At 41.2% G+C, this 20,765-nt stretch overlaps 1 protein-coding gene across 16 annotated transcripts in view; it reads right to left on the bottom strand.

Annotated features, from left to right (window-relative positions):
* OTUD7A (OTU deubiquitinase 7A) overlaps window positions 1-20,765 on the bottom strand; it is a 249,575-nt gene that overhangs the window by 21,770 nt on the left and 207,040 nt on the right. For all 16 annotated transcript variants that reach the window (XM_056572520.1, XM_056572518.1, XM_056572525.1 and 13 more), the window contains 2 exons: window positions 19,152-19,279; window positions 15,351-15,500 (listed from right to left, as the gene is read on the bottom strand). In XM_056572520.1, the coding sequence (XP_056428495.1) occupies window positions 15,351-15,500; window positions 19,152-19,279 (278 nt within the window). The remainder of the gene's footprint in view (window positions 1-15,350; window positions 15,501-19,151; window positions 19,280-20,765) is intronic.

Genomic DNA, 20,765 nt, shown 5'->3' with positions numbered 1-20,765 from the left:
CGCTTGAACTTTAACACCTACATAGTTTCTCTAAAAGAAAAACACCAGACTATGTAACTTGTTATAAAATGTTTGCGTTGGAATGTTTCTTCTTGCAGTAGACACTTAACGTCACAAGATGGCAGCAGAGTTCAGGTCACCGCACGTTGTTTACATCCACAACACACATCACTATAGAGATTGCTTTGCGCTGACGACCATTGTGGCTGCTGACTCAGTAGGAAAGCATTGACTCCCCCGAATTCTCCCAGGTGTGCAGATAAACACCCAGACTTAGACAGTATGGGGCCTCAACATTTCTAATGGTGGTCATTAGAGATGAGCGAACTTACAGTAAATTTGATTCGTCACGAACTTCTCGGTTCGGCAGTTGATGACTTTTCCTGCATAAATTAGTTCAGCTTTCCGGTGCTCCGGTGGGCTGGAAAAGGTGGATACAGTCCTAGGAGACTCTTTCCTAGGAATGTATCCACCTTTTCCAGCCCACCGGAGCACCTGAAGGCTGAACTAATTTACGCAGGAAAAGTCATCAACTGCCGAGCCAAGAAGTTCGTGACGAATCGAATTTACTGTAAGTTCGCTCATCTCTAGTGGTCATGGCTAGAAGATACAAATCACTTTATATATACTTAGAGGCAGGGGTCATGTCCTGAGAAAAAAAAGTGGAACTCACCAAAGATTTCCATTCAATAGCTGGTCCTGCAGGACTGTAGTGTAGAGCAGTGTTTCCCAACCAGTGTGCCTCCAGCTGTTGCAAAACTACAACTCCCAGCATGCCCGGACAGCTAAAGGCTGTCCGGGCATGCTGGGAGTTGTAGTTTTGCAACAGCTGGAGGCACACTGGTTGGAAAACACTGGAGTAGAGAACCACTACTTGAAAGCCAACCACTGCATACACTACAATAATACAGGGGTTTTACCAGTGAAATGCCCACTGTGATTGGTCAGATATTCCAGACGTTCATAAATTTCACAGATCCGGACTGTTTATAGCATCTTTTGTTTGCCGTTTATCTATAGCACTGTACGTTGAATATAGTTTCACGTTAAAATGTCCAGGAAAGACCATATTATGCTGAACATATTGCAACTGGAGGAGCTGCTGTATACTGTAATATTATTAAAGATAACTTGTCATATATTTAAGGCCTAAACTCAGGATGGTGACATGTAAAGATTATTATTCAGACCTCATATTGATTTCCAATCTAATGCTTTATCAATAATACTTGTGAGGGTGATATGCTTTACACAATGGAAAGGTATTCATTTTACTTGGCATTTACAGTCAAACAAATAATAGCTAGTAATAGCACCAGTACACGACTGCGCAGTTTGTGGAGACCAGAGTGGAAGAACTGCTAAAAGAATTTTACATTTCTTTAATATGTAAAGTGGTCTTATTAAGGAGGAACGCTTATAATCTGGAGATGAGGCCCACTAAAGGTTTTGCTTTCCTAAAACACACTGATATTACTGAGATCGCTTTGCTCTCTTCTTGCTATCTTTCCGCTCACAGAAAAAGCAGGATTTTACTTGTGTGATCTCAGAGGTTTTGTGTTATAGTAGGAATAAGAAAAAGGAGGAGACCGGTATCGGCGCCTCGTGTATTACCCTCAGTAAACCAATAGACAATAGATGGCCGCTCACCTCAGGACAAAGTCAAATACACAAAATGCCCCAATCAAATGGGGTACCAGAACTGTGGAGTCTCTACTGAGCCACTGAGTCACAGGAACATACGATGTAGGTCCTGGATAGCAAATGGAAGAATTCGTAGAAAGAAACAAGACCCTTGGAAATCACCAGTCGCTGCAGACTCTCAGGAATGGATGAGAAGGAGCCAGAGGTTGTCTCAAGTCAGTCCTGGGTAGGACTATATATTGAAGAAAATAACAAATAAAATAAAGATGACGCATTTCTGGAGGAGCCCTCCCTTCCTCAGATCAGCAGATTGCTGACTTGATACAACCTCTGGCTCCTTCTCATCCATTCCTGTGAGTCTGCAGCGCCTGGTGATTTCCAAGGGCCTTTCTCTTTCTACATATTCTTCCTTGTGTTATAGTAGGGCTCCTAGTAAGGCTCCGCTCTGGTTTGGGAGGCGCTTTGACAAGTGTCAGAGAATAATTCGATTTTATCTTCAGCTCCTAACCTCATTTTACAAAGGAAAATCTGACAAATGGAAGCCATTTTATTTGCAGTACGGACACCTGTGGGGCGTTTTTCTCATTTAATGAATGCATTTGAATGCAAACCTAATCAAAACATTTTTAATAGTTGTTTATTAAAAATGTTAAACTGTTTGGCTTCTGCAGATGAGATCTCTGATGGATTCCAATGGGTATGGGATTCTACAGCCTGCAATGTACAGTGATACATAGAACCTGCTTTAGCTTTTAAAGGGGTACTCCGATGCTCCAGCGTTCTGAACATTTTGTTCAGAACGCTCAGAGCCGGAGGCCGTGACGTCACTGCCACGCCCCCTTGTGACGTCATGCCACCCTCCATTCATGTCTATGGAAGGGGGCGTCTGCTGACACATCCCTCCCATAGACATGAATGGAGGGGGTATGGAGTTACATCACGAGGGGGCCTGGCTGTAACGTCATGATCACGGCTGCAGGAACCCAGTGTGCTGCGGGAGATCGTGGGGGTCCCCTTTGGAGAGGGGATAAGATGTCTAGCAGCGGAGTACCCTTTTAAGCTGGTTCACAAACAGGAAAGGATTTACCAAGACCGTTTCTTTTATACACTGGTCTAAAGTAAACCCCCGCCATTGCAAGACTGCACTGGATTTATGAAGAGGTGCACGCCTCTTAAAAAAATCTGCCCCAGCTCTGAGCTGATGTAGCCTTTCACTGTATTACGCCAGGTCAGCTGCTGGACATATACTGTATTAGGCTAGGTTCACACGGCCGTTCTCTCCCGTCCCACTATTCTCCCATGATTGCTGCTAAATGAACCATACTAACAAACGGATGCAAACTGATGCAAAGGGATTCCATTAAGTGGCATCCTGTTGCATCAATTTTTAATCTGTTTGTATCTATTATTGGTTGCTCACACGTCTTCTGAGCATGCTCAGAAGTAATAACGGATCAAAAATTGACTGGAAAAAACGGATGCAAACGGATGACATTACAGGCTCATCCATTTGCCATAGACTTCAATGTTAAATTTCATATATCCGTTTTTAATCCGTTATTTTTGACGGAGAGAAAAATACTGCATGCAACGTCTTTTTTGCCACTAAAAATAAAGGAATAGGAACCAAATGAGTGCAAACAGGTGACAAAAGACTGTAAAAGAAAATCCCATTGACATCAATGGCATCTATTTACAGCCATCTGCAATAGGCTTGAACAAATTTGAGAACGGGCATGACGTAAATGTGAACGAGCCCTTATCTGTTGCGTGTTCTGTATTTGATTCCTGCATACAGCACTTCCAGTAACTAGAGTCTGCACCGCGTTACATGCCAGTTTGGATTTCAGCCACCACACATTATAAATGTTTTATTCTCTTTAATCTTGTCACACTATCCTCAGGTTCAAATTCAGGCATCTCCCACCTGGCTCCATCCCAAAGTTTTCAGCCAAGTAGGTTGCTAATAACATTCAGTATGAGTTGGTGCAGGAACGTATCCAATTCTGTAGACTTCTCAGCTAACAAGCTTTTCTGACGCTGGACCAGGTAATGTCACAGCATCTTAGTACATGGACATTTTGTTAGTCTGCATTATTGTTGCTAATAATAATAATTAGTGATTATTATGATTATTGTTGTTATTATTATAATAAAAATATAATAATACAATATTATACAGCAAACAAATTCCCTATAGCTCTACATGCATAATAATCACTCACTCATATTTAGGTTTAGCTCAGTTTTCCTACATACACCTGAAAAACTTTCCATGTAACTACTACTCCTATTCTAATATAAAAAAAAAAACAATGCATATAGGAGATTCATGCATTTTATAATCCCAATTCTGGTCCAGCTTTTTTTTACTGCCCTATGCCAAGCATCTGTGGACAGGCTTGGAATAGCACTTGCTAATGTCGTATTCTAGGGAAACCCTGAACTGGTTACAAAGAGCCCCAAGATGTCTATGGGACCCTGGTTGGGAACACTGGTCTAAATAAATAATTCGTAATAGATAAGCATCCCTATGTTCACTAGACACCGGGTCCAGGCATGTGATATCTTAACTTGAGTATCAATTGGAATTTACATATTGTATGTAATTAATGTATTTAATTTTAGATATCATCCCCAATTCCTGATTGTCTTATCCTAAATCCTGCAGTGCCGTATAGAATGACTGGACACAGCAATCCTTCCTGCAGCTCCTAGCACCAAATCATTAATTCCCAGTAATGTCACAGAACAAGGACTCATGCATCCGATTCCTGTAAAAAGTCATTTCCAAAATGAGCATGTGCTTCAGTATTTTTATGTTGTTGTTCGTTCCAATCAATATAAATGTTCTCTGAATATTTAGTTTGCCCTAATAATGTGTATTTACAGGAAGAAAACATTTACGTTACTTACCACTATTTTTATGAAAGATAGAACATAAAAGGATTGGTCATTGTATCTATCACTTCCAAATGGCTGGGGACATTTGGGGAGATTCATAAAGACCTGTGCTGAGAAAAAGTTGACCAGTTGCCTATAGCAACCAATCAGATTGCTTCATTCATTTTTCACAGGCCTTTTCAAAAATGAAAGAAGCGATCTGATTGGTTGCTATAGGCAACTGGTCGACTTTGACTAAACACAGGTTTTGATGAATCTCCCCAATTATGATCAAACTTGGTATTCACATTTCTTGGTATTCACATTAAATATAGGATAATTAAATTAACCCTTAGCCATCCCCATTTGTGAGGGTTGGGGTTTTTGTCTAAAGTCCCATGCAAGTCTATAAGCATTTCCAGTACATTACTTCACAAGCTCCTCTCTGCATCTCCTAATGTGTATGGGTCCAGCTTGCAAGTCCTGTCCCTCCTGTAAGCCCCACCCCTCCCACAATCCACACCACTTCTATTATCAGCCCTATTTTGTTTTTTTTGTTTCAGCTCCGGTCCTTTAACCACAATCTCTTTATCACAGTTTAGCCACCTCCCACAAGCCACACCCCCTGCAAAGCCACACCCCATTCTTTTTTCGGCTTAATCTCTTCATCACAATTCAGCCCTGTTGAGGATGGGATATGAGATTTGAGGTTTTTTGTTTCAGCACAAGGCCAAAATAATAATTTTTGTGTGATACACCAATATCAAAGGTCCTTCAACTGCAATCTCTTCATCACGCCTTACTCCAGAAGCTCCGCATCTCCAGGTAAATGTGTCCGCCTGGCTCACAAGCCCCTCCTACAAGCCACTCCCCCTGAAAGGCGTCCAAAGGATAGGGGATAAGATGTCTGATCCCGGGGGTCCCGCAGCTGGGACCCCCACGATCTCTGTGCAGCACCTAGTGTTCATTTAGAACGCTGGGTGCGGGCGTTGTGACATCACGGCCCTCGTGACGTCAAGCCACACCCCCTCAATGCAAGTATATGTGAGGGAGCGTGGCGTGACGAGGGGCATGGCGTGAAGTCACAAGGGGCGTGGCCGTGACCTCACGACCCCCGTCGCCCACTCCAAGCTGGGGCAGCGGAGTACCCCTTTAATACATAACCTCCTGCAAATGCCATTTATTATCGTGTATGATCTCAGGAAAAGCTTACCCAGACACATTTGGTGAAAAGACTGCTTGATAATGACTACAGCTCTTTCATATCTTTGCTATTTTTTGACACATTTTAAGTTTAATTGTAAAAAAGAACTGCAGTACTTCCAAGGAGGCTTCAAACGCCTGTCAACAACAACTCCCAGCTAGAGGAAAGCTTTTCTTCTTTAATCTCTATTATATTATGTGATTATTCTAATCATGGAGATGCAGATGTCTCCCTGCTTTCAGTTTTTTTTTTATACTTTACAAGAGAGAAAACAAAATCTGCACTAAAAATTTTTGAGATAATATATTGGAACAACAACATACCCCCTAATGCCATCAGGGTGCATTCACATCACAATTTTGCTATACAGTTCCCGTATACGGTTTTATACAGTCAAACCATATACAACCATATAGAAAACTGTATACATAGACCTCCCATACAAAAACATACGCAACAAGAAGTATCCGGTTGTGTATGTTTTTTGGGCATGTGCGGCTTTATGCGTTTTTTTTTTTACCATACACAAAACTGCAGTTTACTATGCAGTCTACAGTTTAAATACTGTATACAAACCATATCGTTTTAGTTTTTTTTTAACATTAAATGAAAAACAGATTTGCTTACAGTGGCATATGGCTTTTGGGATACATGTTTTTCTACAACACTGCAAACCACACCTACTTTTCTTGGAATTTTAATAAAACACTTTATTGCAAGAAAGAGTAAATAAAAAAGTACACTTTTTTGGCAAAAACTGATGCAACCAGATATTTAAATGCAGAGCGCATACGGTTTAAAACTGCATGCAGTTTAAATTTATAACAAACGTTTGCATACAGTTTTGTCAGATTTTAAGGCAAATGTTATGCAAAAAAAAAACTGATGCAAAACTGTATGGCAAAATCGTGATGTGAATGTAGCCTTACATTATTAAAGGCAGCATGAAACTCAGACAGGGGGTGCAATCCTGACTCTGATTTATTCTGAAATCCTCAAACAATCATGAAAAATCATACGGGAATTGGGCAAGTTGTCATGGGAGGTGTACCCCATACCTGCTCTCTGACTACCCCATGGCCCTAAATGACACGTATCCATAAAAACACAAAGCAGCATGAAACCGCTGACCGATTCCCTTTAAAGTTAATTGGGAGAAGGTAAAACAAACAAAAAATTTGCTGGTAAAGTAGCGGTAGGTACCTTGAAGGCCATATTCTCACCACGTTTGGTTTATAGACCAGAATAAGTATTTATAGCCTAAAGTGAAATATATGGATGCCAAAGGAGTGCCCTGAGCAATGTCTAGCCTGTTGAAGTCGCTGCAAATAGGTACAGGAACTAATATGCTACCTCCATTCTGTACTAAAGAAACTACGGTAACAGCCACATATACTTCTTTGTTTCTGTATAACCCATACATCAGTAAATACAGAAGGCTTCAAATTTGGAGGGGGATTGCAGACTCCACTTTTTGACATATAGCGGGTGAAATAAGTATTGGACATTTCAGCATTTTTTCTCAATAAATGTATTTCCAAAGGTGCTATTGACATGACATTTTCCCCAGATGTTGATAACCACCCATGTAATCCATACAAAAAAAAAAAAAAAAAAAGCTCAGAAATTAAGTTGTGTTATAATCTAAAATGACAAAGGGAAAAGGACTGTACACATGAAGAAAGAGAGGTGCAATAAGGCACAGAAAGCCAAGACAACAGCTGAAATCTATCAGTTAGTAAAAGCAATATAGCCCCTTGTCATTGCAAATTAAAATCAGCTGCTTCAGCCCAAATCGATGGCCTGCAAAAAGGTCTTCTTGCCTCGATCAAGATTTCTGACAGAGAAGTGAAACAAATAATAATCAGAAGAGTTGTTTAGGAGCCAAGGGCCACTTGTGGAAAGCTTTAAAAATACCTGGAATTAGCAAGTACTGTTGTCTCAATAAAACATTATTTAAAGGGGTATTCCAGGATTTTTTTTTTTATTTGACTGTGCTACAGGGGCTGTGTGTGACAGTGGTCTCGCAATTCTTATGTGATTTCTGCCCAATATTTATTTTTAACAGCATACAAAATTACTCATGTCTTGGGATTTCCCAGGTTGAAGTGCATTGAGACCTGTTATCACTAGTCAGTTGTGCAAAGGAAGCCTGTCCTGCTTCAATGGGTGGAGTGACAGAGAGTTAATTTAGCAACAGCTGTAGGCACCTTGATTATAAAACACTGATCTTTTGAGCTTATTTGTGCTGCAATGGGTGGGGTGGCTGATGTGTGAGAGGGAGGAATGTAACTTCACACTTACAAGCATGGAACTATGGGATGTGTAGTTTAAGAGACTGAACTCCAACAGGAAATACCCAGATAGCCTGGCAGCTATGTACTGAAATCACCTTATGGTGGATAACCACTTTAATGAGAAAAATGGTGACATGGTCAATACTTATTTTACCCGTTGTATATGATGGATCTGCATTGGACACACAATGAATAGCCCCATTCCATGTTAATACATACCCAGTTATGGAACTACAGTACACACATATTGAGCAAACCGGCATTCCCACATGTATATTTTGCTCTTGAGAAACCATCCCAACACCATGTTACATAATTTGTTTACAGCAATTATATCTCATCTATAAGATCTCACATGACAGAATAAGATAAAAAAGAGACTAAAATAGACGACAACTGATAACTTATTTACAAGTCTCGCTAAACTAAAACACTCTCTTCAAAGCACATCAAATAGCAGTCTCCACAGAGAGCACTATACACATTTACATATGGCATAAGAAAAGAGCCCTCACAACATTAAATAACTAGGTTGCTGTCTAAAGTTTAAAAGCTGTCAAACTTAGAAATAAATATGAAACCAAGTCGTGTCAGATATAGTAAGTAGGGAAGGAAAAGGAAGACACGCGTCCCTAGTGAAGTATTGTAAGATAAATTCAGTTTAAAAGAAACAAGAAATCCACTCACCCTATAGGGTTGCGCTCAGAACACAACACCTATATTTGCCTGAAGAATGGATATGAAGGGTCCTGTAGCTTGCAATCCTTCCGATCACTGGCTTCAGAAGATCGGTAGTGAAGTAAGATGCAATGGGGTGAAAAAAAAGGATATTTTCTGCAGTGCTGGACCGTGTAGATCAGAAGAGACTAAGCTTTAATAAGTAGGTAAAATAATGTTTTATTGCAGCACATACAACACGTTTCCGGCCTGGACAAGGCCCGTCATCAGGACAGTGCACTGTCCTGATGAAGGGCAATGTCCAGGCCAGAAACGCGTTGTATGTGCTACAATAAAACATTATTTTACCTACTTATTAGAGCTTAGTCTCTTCTGATCTACACGGTCCAGCGCTGCAGAAAATATCCTTTATTTTTCACCCATTGCATCAGATATAGTAATTAGGAAAGCTAAGATTTTCATTGAAGAAGTTTTCTGGCTTTACATAAATAACTGTTATAGGTGTTTTCATACGTACAGTATCCTGCACAGGGCTGAAGCTGCAGATTTTAATGTTAACTAAATGACTGAACACAGCATTAAATATGAAGCATCAAATATGTGCAGGATGTTATAGGTGGGTATTCCCATCTGTCATATTTATGGCGTATCCGCAGGATATTATAGAATTCAGCAGCACTACAAGTCCTATACAGTCCAGTATATAAGTTGTGCTCACAGGGTAAGACTGCGACCTGTGTGGGATTCTCCATCTTCGCCAACTAATTGAAAACCACAGCAACCATTTGTAGAAAAAAAATCTTAAAATGGCTTTATTGCAACAAACGTGACATAAAGCTGTTTTAGGCATTTTCTATGGTGCTGCAGTTTTTCTTCCACTTAGGATATGCCATACATGTCTGATAAATGGGGGTCTCACCTCTGGGACCAGCACCTACCGCAAGAATGAGGCCCCCTATCTCCATCTGACTTGTTTGTAGCAGTCAAGGTGGATACGCCATAAATGTTTGAGAACGAAATACCCCTTTAAAAATGTATAGAAAAGAAAAAAAAAAGTTCTACAACTTTCTATTATACTTTGGGGGTTATTTATGAACTCAGCTGATCTGTATGCTGGTCATAATGCAAAGTGTGCTGCAGTAGGATGTGCTACATTTATTTAGCAGTGCATGCCTAATAATAAATTTGGCAAATCTTTGGATTTTTTTTTTTACTCCTGGTAATGGTGAAAAAAATCTTAAATATGTATATGTGCAGTTCACAATAAAATAAATGAGGTTAACCGAGATACTCTCACACTCAGAGAGTGATAGAAAAATAAATAAAACAACAAAGCTCCTCAGTCCTCAATTTACCATCTGTCCCAAGTACAGACGTATAATGAATGTCTGGAAATGGTATAACTGAACACTAATATAAAAAAATAAATAAATGGACAATCAATACAGTGATCCCTCAACTTACAATGGCCTCAACATACAATAGTTTCAACATACAATGGTCTTTTCTGGACCATTGTAACTTGAAACCAGACTCAACATACAATGCTATGGAATCTGCGAAACGTGTCAAGGGCTGGAAGAACCGACCAATCAGAATGGACATTTCACTGGTAAAACCCCTGTATTCCTAAAGTGCATGCACTGACTGGTGTCTGGTAGCGCCCCCTACAGCACAGGGAGGTATTACATGTTCTGTACTCTTTACCTGTATTACTGAAGTGCATGCACTGACTGGTGTCTGGTAGCGCCACCTACAGTACAGGGAGGTATTACATGTTCTGTACTCTTTACCTGTGCCAGAGTTAGCTGCTCCTTTGGACATCAGGTGAGAGCGGCTTCAATTTACTTTTTTTTTTTAGTACATTGGGTGTTCTGTACAGGACCCTGAAGAAGCTTCTTTCCTCTACATAGACCAGTGTTTCCAAAAGAGGGTGCCTCCAGCTTTTGCAAAACTACAACTCCCAGCATGCTGGGAGTTGTAGTTTTGCAACAGCTGGAGGCACTCTGGTTGGGAAACACTGAAATAGACAGTGATTACAGCTCCCAGCAGATCTTTCTTACTTTTATATGGAAGGATTTGCTTTATCTATATTAGTTATCTACTTATTTTTGTTTAATCTTCACTTTTTCCAATTTTTGGATGATATTTTGGGGCTTCAGAACCAATTACCAGGTTTCCATAGAGTTATGGACTCAACATACAATGGTTTCAACATACAATGGTCATCCTGGAACCAATTAATATTGTAACTTGAGGGACCACTGTAATACAATACTGTAATAAAAGCACACAAACCGCAGGGCCCTACAGCTGTATGATGCTTATACTCTTATACATTTATGCAAATACCTGTCTATACTCAATGCACTTTATAGAATCGGATACATTCCCTTATTTGTTCTAACATAAATTAAACTCTCAATCGCCCACTATATGTGCTAAATAACCAATTTGGATTATGGTATATAATCTGTATCCCAATATGACAATATCAGTATCTTATATATGAAAATAAGTAATCCTCTATTTGTTAGATTTGCGTCCTGAAAAAGATTCGTTCTGTTTGCTGATATTTAATTCCTGTAAAGCAAAAAAGGCAAATCCTGAAAAAAAGGCAAATCCTGTAAACAAAGGTCCTCTGGTTTCTGATATGCAAAGACCCTGTGAATAGAAAGGCTGCAATGTTCATATGGGATAATCACAAGTCTTAGAGAGGTGTGCAATGGATAGGCACAGATCCTGTAAGAGAAATGTATAATGCTCCTGTGCATGTAATTATGGACGTTGTGTCTTACACAGAGCAGTTCAACTATTTATTCCTGTAAGGAAAGATGTTGGCACTCACCACTCCCGCTACACAGCCGTAGGTGTCCGGCCCCTGGAGTACGCTGGCTTGATCTGTCTGCTGGAGGCGGCGATGGAAGCACACCTCGGTGCGGCCCCTTGCTCCAGTGGGATCTCTACGGCATGTGATGTAGGTGGTCACCTGATTGCAGGTCAGCTGACCGGGAGGGGAGATTGGGGATTCTATAAGCCAGGTATATGCTCCGTCCCAGTTGTTCTGCATCAGGCTGGCAGGATCGGTGCTCTATATAGTCAATGCTCTGTATATACAATTCAACAGGGCTTGCTGATACCAGTGGTGACTTGTCTTGGAATTGTATAGTACGGGCTGTAGTAAAGCTTCTCTCGGCTAAACAGCGGAGCAACTTGAGAAATAAGTTCCTTTTGCAAAAATGCAGTAATAGTCCGCCTTCTCAATATGAACGGGATGCAAGAGAGAATGTCCAATGTCCATAAAACCAAATGCGTTTTGGGGTGTATAAAAGCAAGAACATATCATATGTGCCACCTCGTATCTCTGAAAAATCTGGGATGGATTAATTTGGATGGTTCAATATATACTACATTATGATCTGGAGACACAACTGTAACAAAGAGCAACTAAGGTATAAATGTATATATGTACATATATCTAGATACCACACCTAATGATAGTTTCCACAGTACTGTAGGTAATACAATGTAAGTATATAGAACAATGTGAATATAAAAGGTGAAAATGCATAAAAGTGAAAATAATAATAAACATATAAGAGGTGAAATAAAATAAAATAACAGAAAAAATTATTAAAAAAATGAAAATAATAATGAAGAATAGAGATAAAAATACAAATAAAAATAAATAAAATAAATATTGAATAATGAAATACATTGTAGATCTTGCAAAATAACGGAGAAATATATTTTCATATATAAGATACCGATATTGTCATATTGTGATACAGATTATATACCATAATCCGAATTGGTCATTTAGCACATAAAGTGGGCGATTGGGGGTTTAAAGGGGTTATCCAGGAAAAAACTTTTTTTTATATATCAACTGGTTCCAGAAAGTAAAACAGATTTGTAAATGACTTCTATTAAAAAATCTTAATCCTTTCAGTACTTATGAGCTTCTGAAGTTAAGGTTGTTCTTTTCTGTCTAAGTGCTCTCTGATGACACGTGTCTCGGGGAAACGCCCAGTTTAGAAGCAAATCCCCATAGCAAACCTCTTCTAAACTGGGCGGTTCCCGAGACACATGTCATAAGAGAGCACTTAGACAGAAAAGAACAACCTAAACTTCAGAAGCTCATAAGTACTGAAAGGATTAAGATTTTTTAATAGAAGTAATTTACAAATCTGTTTAACTTTCTTGAGCCAGTTGATATGTAAAAAAAGTTTTTTCCTGAATAACCCCTTTAATATAAGTTAGAACAAATAACGCAGTATATCCGATTCTATAAATGCATTGAATGTAGACACTTATTTGCATATATGTATAAGTGTATTAGCAGCATCCAGCTGTAGGGCCCTGCGGTTTGTGTGCTTTTATTACAGTATTGTATTATTGATTGTCCTTTTTTTTAAATAAATATTAGTGTTCAATTATACCATTTCCAGACATTCATTATACATCTGTACTTGGGAAAGATGGTAAATTGAGGATTGAGGAACTTTGTTGTTTTAATGGTGAAAAACAAAAGTCTCTTTCAAAGTCTTTAAATTCTGCTCATTATCTGCTCCTGTTACCCTAAAATTAAAATGTGTCCATTATTTGACTTACACTGGATATACCTGACCTTAATCATGATATTGGGGGGTATTTATCAATTATGCCTGTTGACAGTTTCTTTTTACCCTTTTTTTTTCACTTTGCGTTTTGCGGACGTGTCCCAAATTTATCATTTGACGCAAATGCCGAAATCAACTGTTCACAGCGCCTTTTACACAGAACTTACCACCACAGAGGACGCGTATTTTACCCTGTAGAGCAGCCATTTCGGAGTCCCTTCTGCAGTATATCAGCAAGCGACATGAGTTATTTTCTTTAGTGGGGTTCATAGCCACCATGTGAAATGGATTTTATTTTTAACTTGACTGTTTTTTTTTTTTGTTTTTTTTGTTACCTTTAGTGCTTAACTTTCCTGAACCTGTGTGGCCATGTGGCTCAACGGAAGGTGAAGGTCCCTCAGAGACTACAATGTCGCAGGATAGTAGTGCGCAGCCCCGGAGACGTCTTTAATGTATTTTGGCGCCTTTACATTTTCTGACATTTTTCCAAGTGTGTTTTCCATGTACAAAATTTCCTGGCGGTGAATTGCGCCCAAAAAAACCCAAAGGCGCAAAATTGCGCCAAAGATTGATTGGCACAAATGATGAATTACTGACCAAGGCAAAAATAACACACAGGAATGTGTGATTTTGAGCAAGTTTAAAAAACGAAAGTAGAGAGAATGCGCCAAACTTTGGTGCAAAAAGACACTGCGCCAAAGAATTGCGCCAAAGTTACGGAAAAAAACCCACATAAATCCGTTGATAAATACCTCCCATTGTGTATACAGGCCCATATAGTAAAAGGGTATGTTCACACGTACAGCATCTGCTGCATATTTTTGCTGCATATTTTTTGCAGTTGATTTTGCTACCCATTAACTTTAATGGGTAGCAAAATCAGCTGCAGAAAATATGCAGCAAAAATATGCAGCAGATCCTGTACGTGTGAACGTGCCCTAAGAGTGTAAACTTAGTCTAGGGCAGTGATTCCCAACCGGGGTGCCCCGCCACACTGGTGTGCCGTTCGGCACTGCCCGGGGTGCCGCGGGATTTTGCCGTGAATGTTCAATTTTTTTATTTATTTCCCGCCCCAGCCTGCGCGCCTGTGGGGGAAAGGGAAGCCTGCGTGCGTACTGCGCACACACCGTCTCTCGGCATCCCCCTGTTTCCCCCTCAGTCCCCTCCACCCTGCGTTCCCCTCCCCTGCGGCGCAGTAAGTCGAAAATGGTGCCCTGCTACACCAAAGAAGGGAAGATGCCATGGAACTGCAAGCTGCGCCCCGTGCCGGCTTGCTTAAGGTACTGCACCCTTTCCACCCCTCTGTTACCCCCCAGCCTCCCCCCCCCCCCCCCCGCATATCACGGTATTCTGTCTGGTCAGAAAACCAGATACGGGACAAGAATGAGTCAACTGGAGTAGCTGTTTGACTCCGGTCGGCTCATTCAAATGAATGAGAAGGGATTCGGGTCTCCGTATAGCTAAAACATGGTGTGAATGCACCATTAATTGTGACGCCATCTTTCCTTGTCAGACAAAGCATAAAAAACTATTTCATAGTTTTCAATGTGGTTCAAGGTATTAACACCTAATGCCAGAATTCCGATGTATTTGCAGAAGTATATCTGTCCCAGTACAGTAGTAACTACCTTGTTTCAGTCAGAACAAAGGGAGAGATTTAGGTGGAACTGGGGTAATGATTTACAATCTATGGGGGAGATTCATTAAAACCTTTGTGGAAGAAGAGTGGTGCAGTTGCCCGTAGCAACCAGATAGCTTCTTTCATTTTTTAAAAGGCCTCTGAGAAATTAAAGAAGTGGCGATCTGACTAGTTGCTATCGGCAACTGCCCCACTCTTCTTCACACAGGTTTTGATAACTCTCCCCATAGATTGTAAATCATTGCCCCAGCCCCACCTAAGAATGCTTTATTAACCTTCAACATTAGCATCAACAGTTTATGTTATTATATAAGAATTATAAGATTTAAAATGTTATGTTTCACCGCAAAACAATATCCTGCTTTGGCATGTGTTTGTCCTACCTTGTTCACGTTGTTGATCTTTCTGCTCCATAGAAACCAGTGCTGAGAAATGAGCCTGATCATAAGCCAAGACCAGCGGTGAACAATGACATCTGTTGGGTGGAACTTCAAGAGGCAAGTAAATCCCACCAAATGGGATAGGTGCAAATGCTGGAAAAATATAACCCAGGAAGCAAATAAAAGATCAAAACGTCACCATAAGATCATCTTTTTTCTTAGGCTTTATAAGTGTGGACTATTTACAGCCAAATACTGTAGAGACGCAGCTTATGTGACGGTAGACAGATATGGAGCACATCAATAAGGAGAAGTTTTATATCTAATAGTCCCTGAAAGCAACAATCGTAATGAAAAGCTCACAGTTCTACTTAACCCTATTAGAAGAATATGGGGAATTGTAATGAAAAGATAAACTGAAAACTCCAGCAAATAACCCCAAGCAGTGCCATCTCCAATACATCCCAAATGGTCAGACTTCAAGGACATATGTCTCTCTGTTTCTGCATTTAAATGACAAACTGCCAACTAAATCTAAATGTAACAAAATCTGTATAGATTTTTCATCTACTGCCAAGGTAGTAGAACATTTAAGAACATAATATTTTTAAGTTAACCTAAAATAAAATCAATGAACAAGAAAAAAAGGTAACGAAAAAGAAAAAGTACAAAAATCTAAATAAAATGTATTACTGTAATACCTGAATATATTCAACAATAAAACTTTTTCTTCAAAGCCATGGAGGCATACAGAAGGTAGGTGTAACGCTGCTGACTAAGAGCGTGGACAATAGAAACTGACGTGGTAATCTTTCTATGATCCCCTTTAGGAGGAATCATGACCCCTTGTCTGTGAGCTGACATTTATTCTGAGAAACAGACAACACACGGCTCATTCTTCATTCTTCACATTGTAACAGGCCAGCTCAGTCTTGACTCCGCTCAATCTTTATTTATAACTGAATACACTTTATACTAAATGTAATATATATATATATATATATATATATATATATATATATATATATGTAAATTACCATATCAAAACTAAATTAGCTTTTACTGTATACAAAGATGCCCATACACCATATATTAAAGTTGGCCAACCTGCCAAGAGTTTGGCCTGCTTTCTAAGGTGTATGTGGCCTCAACTCTCCGCCGATAGACAATCTGTTGGTGGAGAGAAGGGCCAGGTGTGATGGATTTTCACCATGGGGAGGCGCGGCCCTGGGACTGCTCTGCCAGTGGGTCGTTCCCCCTGTGGGCACTGGTGGTGCGGCGGTGGTGGTCGCCGCCCAGTGATACGCCATTTTATGCTAGGGATGTTAGGGACCCACTCTAAATAAGTGGCCTTGACGTGGCGAGTGGACTTGTACTTTTTGATCAATATGTATACTAACAACCTGTTAGTTTTTGAATTTATGCTGAGAAGCAAGTAGATCAAAATACAAATTGTGGATGTGCGGCCATGTCTGTTTTCTCTATTTGAATTCAGATTTTTGCCATATGACACTTTTGTTCTCGGAGGGATAAGCCAATGTCAGAGTGGTCTGACTACCCCTTACCATGCCAAAAAGGGAATGATCAGCTGTGCTTAAACGTTCCTGTGCAGAGGGAGGTTGAGAGAGATAACTATCGACTGAATAAATATTCAGCTGACAGTTTATTGACAGTGTATGGCCACATTATTTCCTTTCATGTAAACACTAAGCCTACCACTACCAAAATACCAACTTACTGCAGGCCATTCTATTAAATTAAGCAAAAGGTAACTGCTCCTCAGATATGGTCAGCAGAACCAACTGGTGTAATATCTTGGTATATGAGTGATACATTTTTAACCTTCTTATTACCCCTAATTTCTGTAATAAATAATAATATTCTAAATAATTTGTAATATTAAACCTGGGTACCACATTCTGACAGGAGAGAGCACAGAGGAGTCCTATCAGACAGGAGAGAGCACAGAGGAGTGCTATCAAGACAGAAGAGAGCAAAGAGGAGTACTATAAGACAGGTGAGAGCACAGAGGAGTCCTATATCAGACAGGAGATGGCACAGAGGAGTGCTATCAAGACAGAAGAGAGCACAGAGGAGTACTATAAGACAGGTGAGAGCACAGAGGAGTCCTATAAGACAGGAGATGGCACAGAGGAGTGCTATCAGACAGGAGAGAGCACATAGGAGTACTATCAGACAGGAGAGAGCACAGAGGAGTGCTATCAGGCAGGAGAGAGCACAGAGGAGTCCTATCAGACAGGAGAGAACACAGAAGAGTGCTATCAGACAGGAGAGAGCACAGAGGAGTCCTATCAGACAGGAGAGAGCACAGAGGAGTCCTATCAGAAAGGAAAGAGCACAGAGGAGTACTTTAAGACAGGAGAGAGCACAGAGGAGTGCTATCAGACAGGAGAGAGCACAGAGGTGTGCTATCAGACAGGAGAGAGCACAGAGGAGTCCTATCAGACAGAAGAGAGCAAAGAAGAGTGCTATAAGACAGGAGAGAACACAGAGAATTCTATCAGACAGGAGAGAGCACAGAGGAGTACTATCAGACAGGAGAGAGCACAGAAGAGTCCTATCATACAGGAGTGAGCACAGATGAGTACTATCAGACAGGAGAGAGCACAGAGGAGTGCTATCAGACAGGAGAGAGCACAGAGGAGTACTATCAGACAGGAGAGAGCACAGAGGAGTACTATCCGACGGGAGAAAGCACAAATGAGTACTATCAGACGGGAGAGAGCACAGAGGAGTACTATCAGATGGGAGAGAGCACAGAGGAGCACTATCAAACAGGAGAGAGCACAGAGGAGTACTTTCCGACAGGAGAGAGCACAGAGGAGTACTATCAGACAGGAGAGAGCACAAGAGGAGTACTATCCGACAGGAGAGAGCACAGAGGAATACTATCAGATGGGAGAGAGCACAGAGGAGTACTATCAGACAGAAAAGTGCACAGAGGAGTGCTAGTCCACGCTCACTTACTGGACTTTGTCCATGCCTGTGCTTAAGCTTGGACAAAGCCATAATTTTATAAGCCATGATTTCTATAAAAAAGGGAAGAAACATTTTCTCATGAAGTATATTAGAAAGGTTCATGCTTTGCCGGGATGTAAAACATATTGGCCGGCATTTATCATTGTAGGTGTAAGTGAAGCATTTTTCTATACCTTTTTTGTGTGCTGATAATATGTAGGAGCACCAAATTTATCAAATGGTCACAGAGCATTCGATAAATTTTGTGCAGATAAACATTTTCAGAAACTTCACTCTTCACATACACCAAAAGCTAAGCTAAGTCTGGGCTGGTGTAGTTTTAGAGACTTTTCAGTGGCTTTGCGCCTTCCAGGACAGAGGACAGATTTAATAGCATTCCTCATAAGTCCTAAATGTACTTAAAATTCTTGAAGAGAACCTGATGCCTGAACCATGAGTCATTGAGGAAGTCACTGGTGGCTGATCCTCGCCCCGCTGGCCTTGATTGATATATTTCTCCCTATATCCATCCAAACAATGAAGGCTGATTGAGCAGGGAGAAGTGCAGAAGACCATCCCAATGAAAAGTGATGACAGGGTCCTCCCAATAGATGGCATTTTCTAAATGTGCCAATGCCCCTCATGTTTTAGGACTCCTACCCATACCCACTGTGACACAACCTGTATCACTGGGTGAAGCATCTCCATCCTAATGTTTACTGTAGAGGCCAAGTTATTCAGTAGGTAGCTAAAACAATTAGCATAATTAGGAATAGTATATGCTATGTATTACAAGAATGCCAATAAATACATGGATAGTCTTACCTTCTCCCCCCGAGTCACGCAGCATGGTGTCAGCCACTACTACAATCGGCCGTCTTAATATATGAGCTAGGACAAAGACATGAAACTCTTCCAAACTTTCATAAACTGGATCTTCGGCATTGTCCACTCTGAAAAAAATTATAAAGAAGCCCATTTATTAGTTCATGTTTGTGATATACACATATAGCAAAGAACAAATAAGTGAACACTTAAATGGTCAGTGTAATTAGCAAAAACTTTTTTCTATATAATAGATCGATAATAACATTATATGTATATTTGTAATATACATTGGTTAAAAATGTTGCATATTTTTAGGTGAAAAAAAAATGCTGTCCCTTCAGCTATTGCCTTTGTTTCTCTGTGCAGAGACAAAATACAGGAAGTGTGAGAGGGACAAGCAGGGCTCTGTGCATGCTCCTGGTTTGTCAGTCATCCTGCTGTGTGAGCCAAGGGCGTGTCACAGAGCTTTAGTGCACAGAGCCCTGCTTGTTCTCAGTGTTTAGTGCCCTGTTTGTCCTCAGTCTTCACTTCACATAGCCCTGCTTGTCCTCAGTGCACAGAGCCCTGCTTGTCCTCAGTGTAAGAGCCCTGCTTGTCCTCAGTGCACAGAGCCCTGCTTGTCCTCAGTGCACAGAGCCCTGCTTGTCCTCAGTGTACAGAGCCATGCTTGTCCTCAGTGTACAGAGCCCTGCATGTCCTCAGTGCACAGAGCCCTGCTTGTCCTCAGTGCACAGAGCCCTGCTTGTCCTCAGTGCACAGAGCCCTGCTTGTCCTCAGTGTACAGGGCCCTGCATGTCCTCAGTGCACAGAGCCCTGCATGTCCTCAGTGCACAGAGCCCTGCCTGTCCTCAGTGCACAGAGCCCTGCTTGTCCTCAGTGCACAGAGCCCTGCTTGTCCTCAGTAAACAGAGCCATGCTTGTCCTCAGTGCAGAGCCCTGCTTGTCCTCAGTGCACAGAGCCATGCTTGTCCTCAGTGTACAGAGCCCTGTTTGTTCTTAGTGTGCAGAGCCCTGCTTGTCCTCGGTGTACAGAGCCCTGCTTGTCCTCAGTGTACAGAGCCCTGCTTGTCCTCAGTGTACAGAGCCCTGCTTGTCCTCAGTGTACAGAGCCCTGCTTGTCCTCAGTGTACAGAGCCCTGCTTGTCCTCAGTGTACAGAGCCCTGCTTGTCCTCAGTGTACAGAGCCCTGCTTGTCCTCAGTGTACAGAGCCCTGCTTGTCCTCAGTGTACAGAGCCCTGCTTGTCCTTAGTGTACAGAGCCCTGCTTGTCCTCAGTGTACAGAGCCCTGCTTGTCCTTAGTGTACAGTGCCCTGCTTGTCCTCAGTGTACAGAGCCCTGCTTGTCTTCAGTGCACAGAGCCTTGCTTGTCCTCAGTGTACAGAGCCCTGCTTGTCCTCAGTGTACAGAGCCCTGCTTGTCCTCAGTGTACAGAGCCCTGCTTGTCCTCAGTGCACAGAGCCCTGCTTGTCCTCAGTGTAGAGCCCTGCTTGTCCTCAGTGTACAGAGCCCTGCTTGTCCTTAGTTTACAGAGCCCTGCTTGTCCTCAGTGTACAGAGCGCTGCTTGTCCTCAGTGCACAGAGCCCTGCTTGTCCTCAGTGCACAGAGCCCC

The sequence above is a fragment of the Hyla sarda genome, chromosome 4, assembly GCF_029499605.1.
Source record: "Hyla sarda isolate aHylSar1 chromosome 4, aHylSar1.hap1, whole genome shotgun sequence".
In the NCBI taxonomy this organism is placed as follows: Eukaryota; Metazoa; Chordata; class Amphibia; order Anura; family Hylidae; genus Hyla; species Hyla sarda.
Note: the sequence above shows the minus strand (reverse complement) of the source record. Positions and strands in the feature narration are given on the sequence as shown.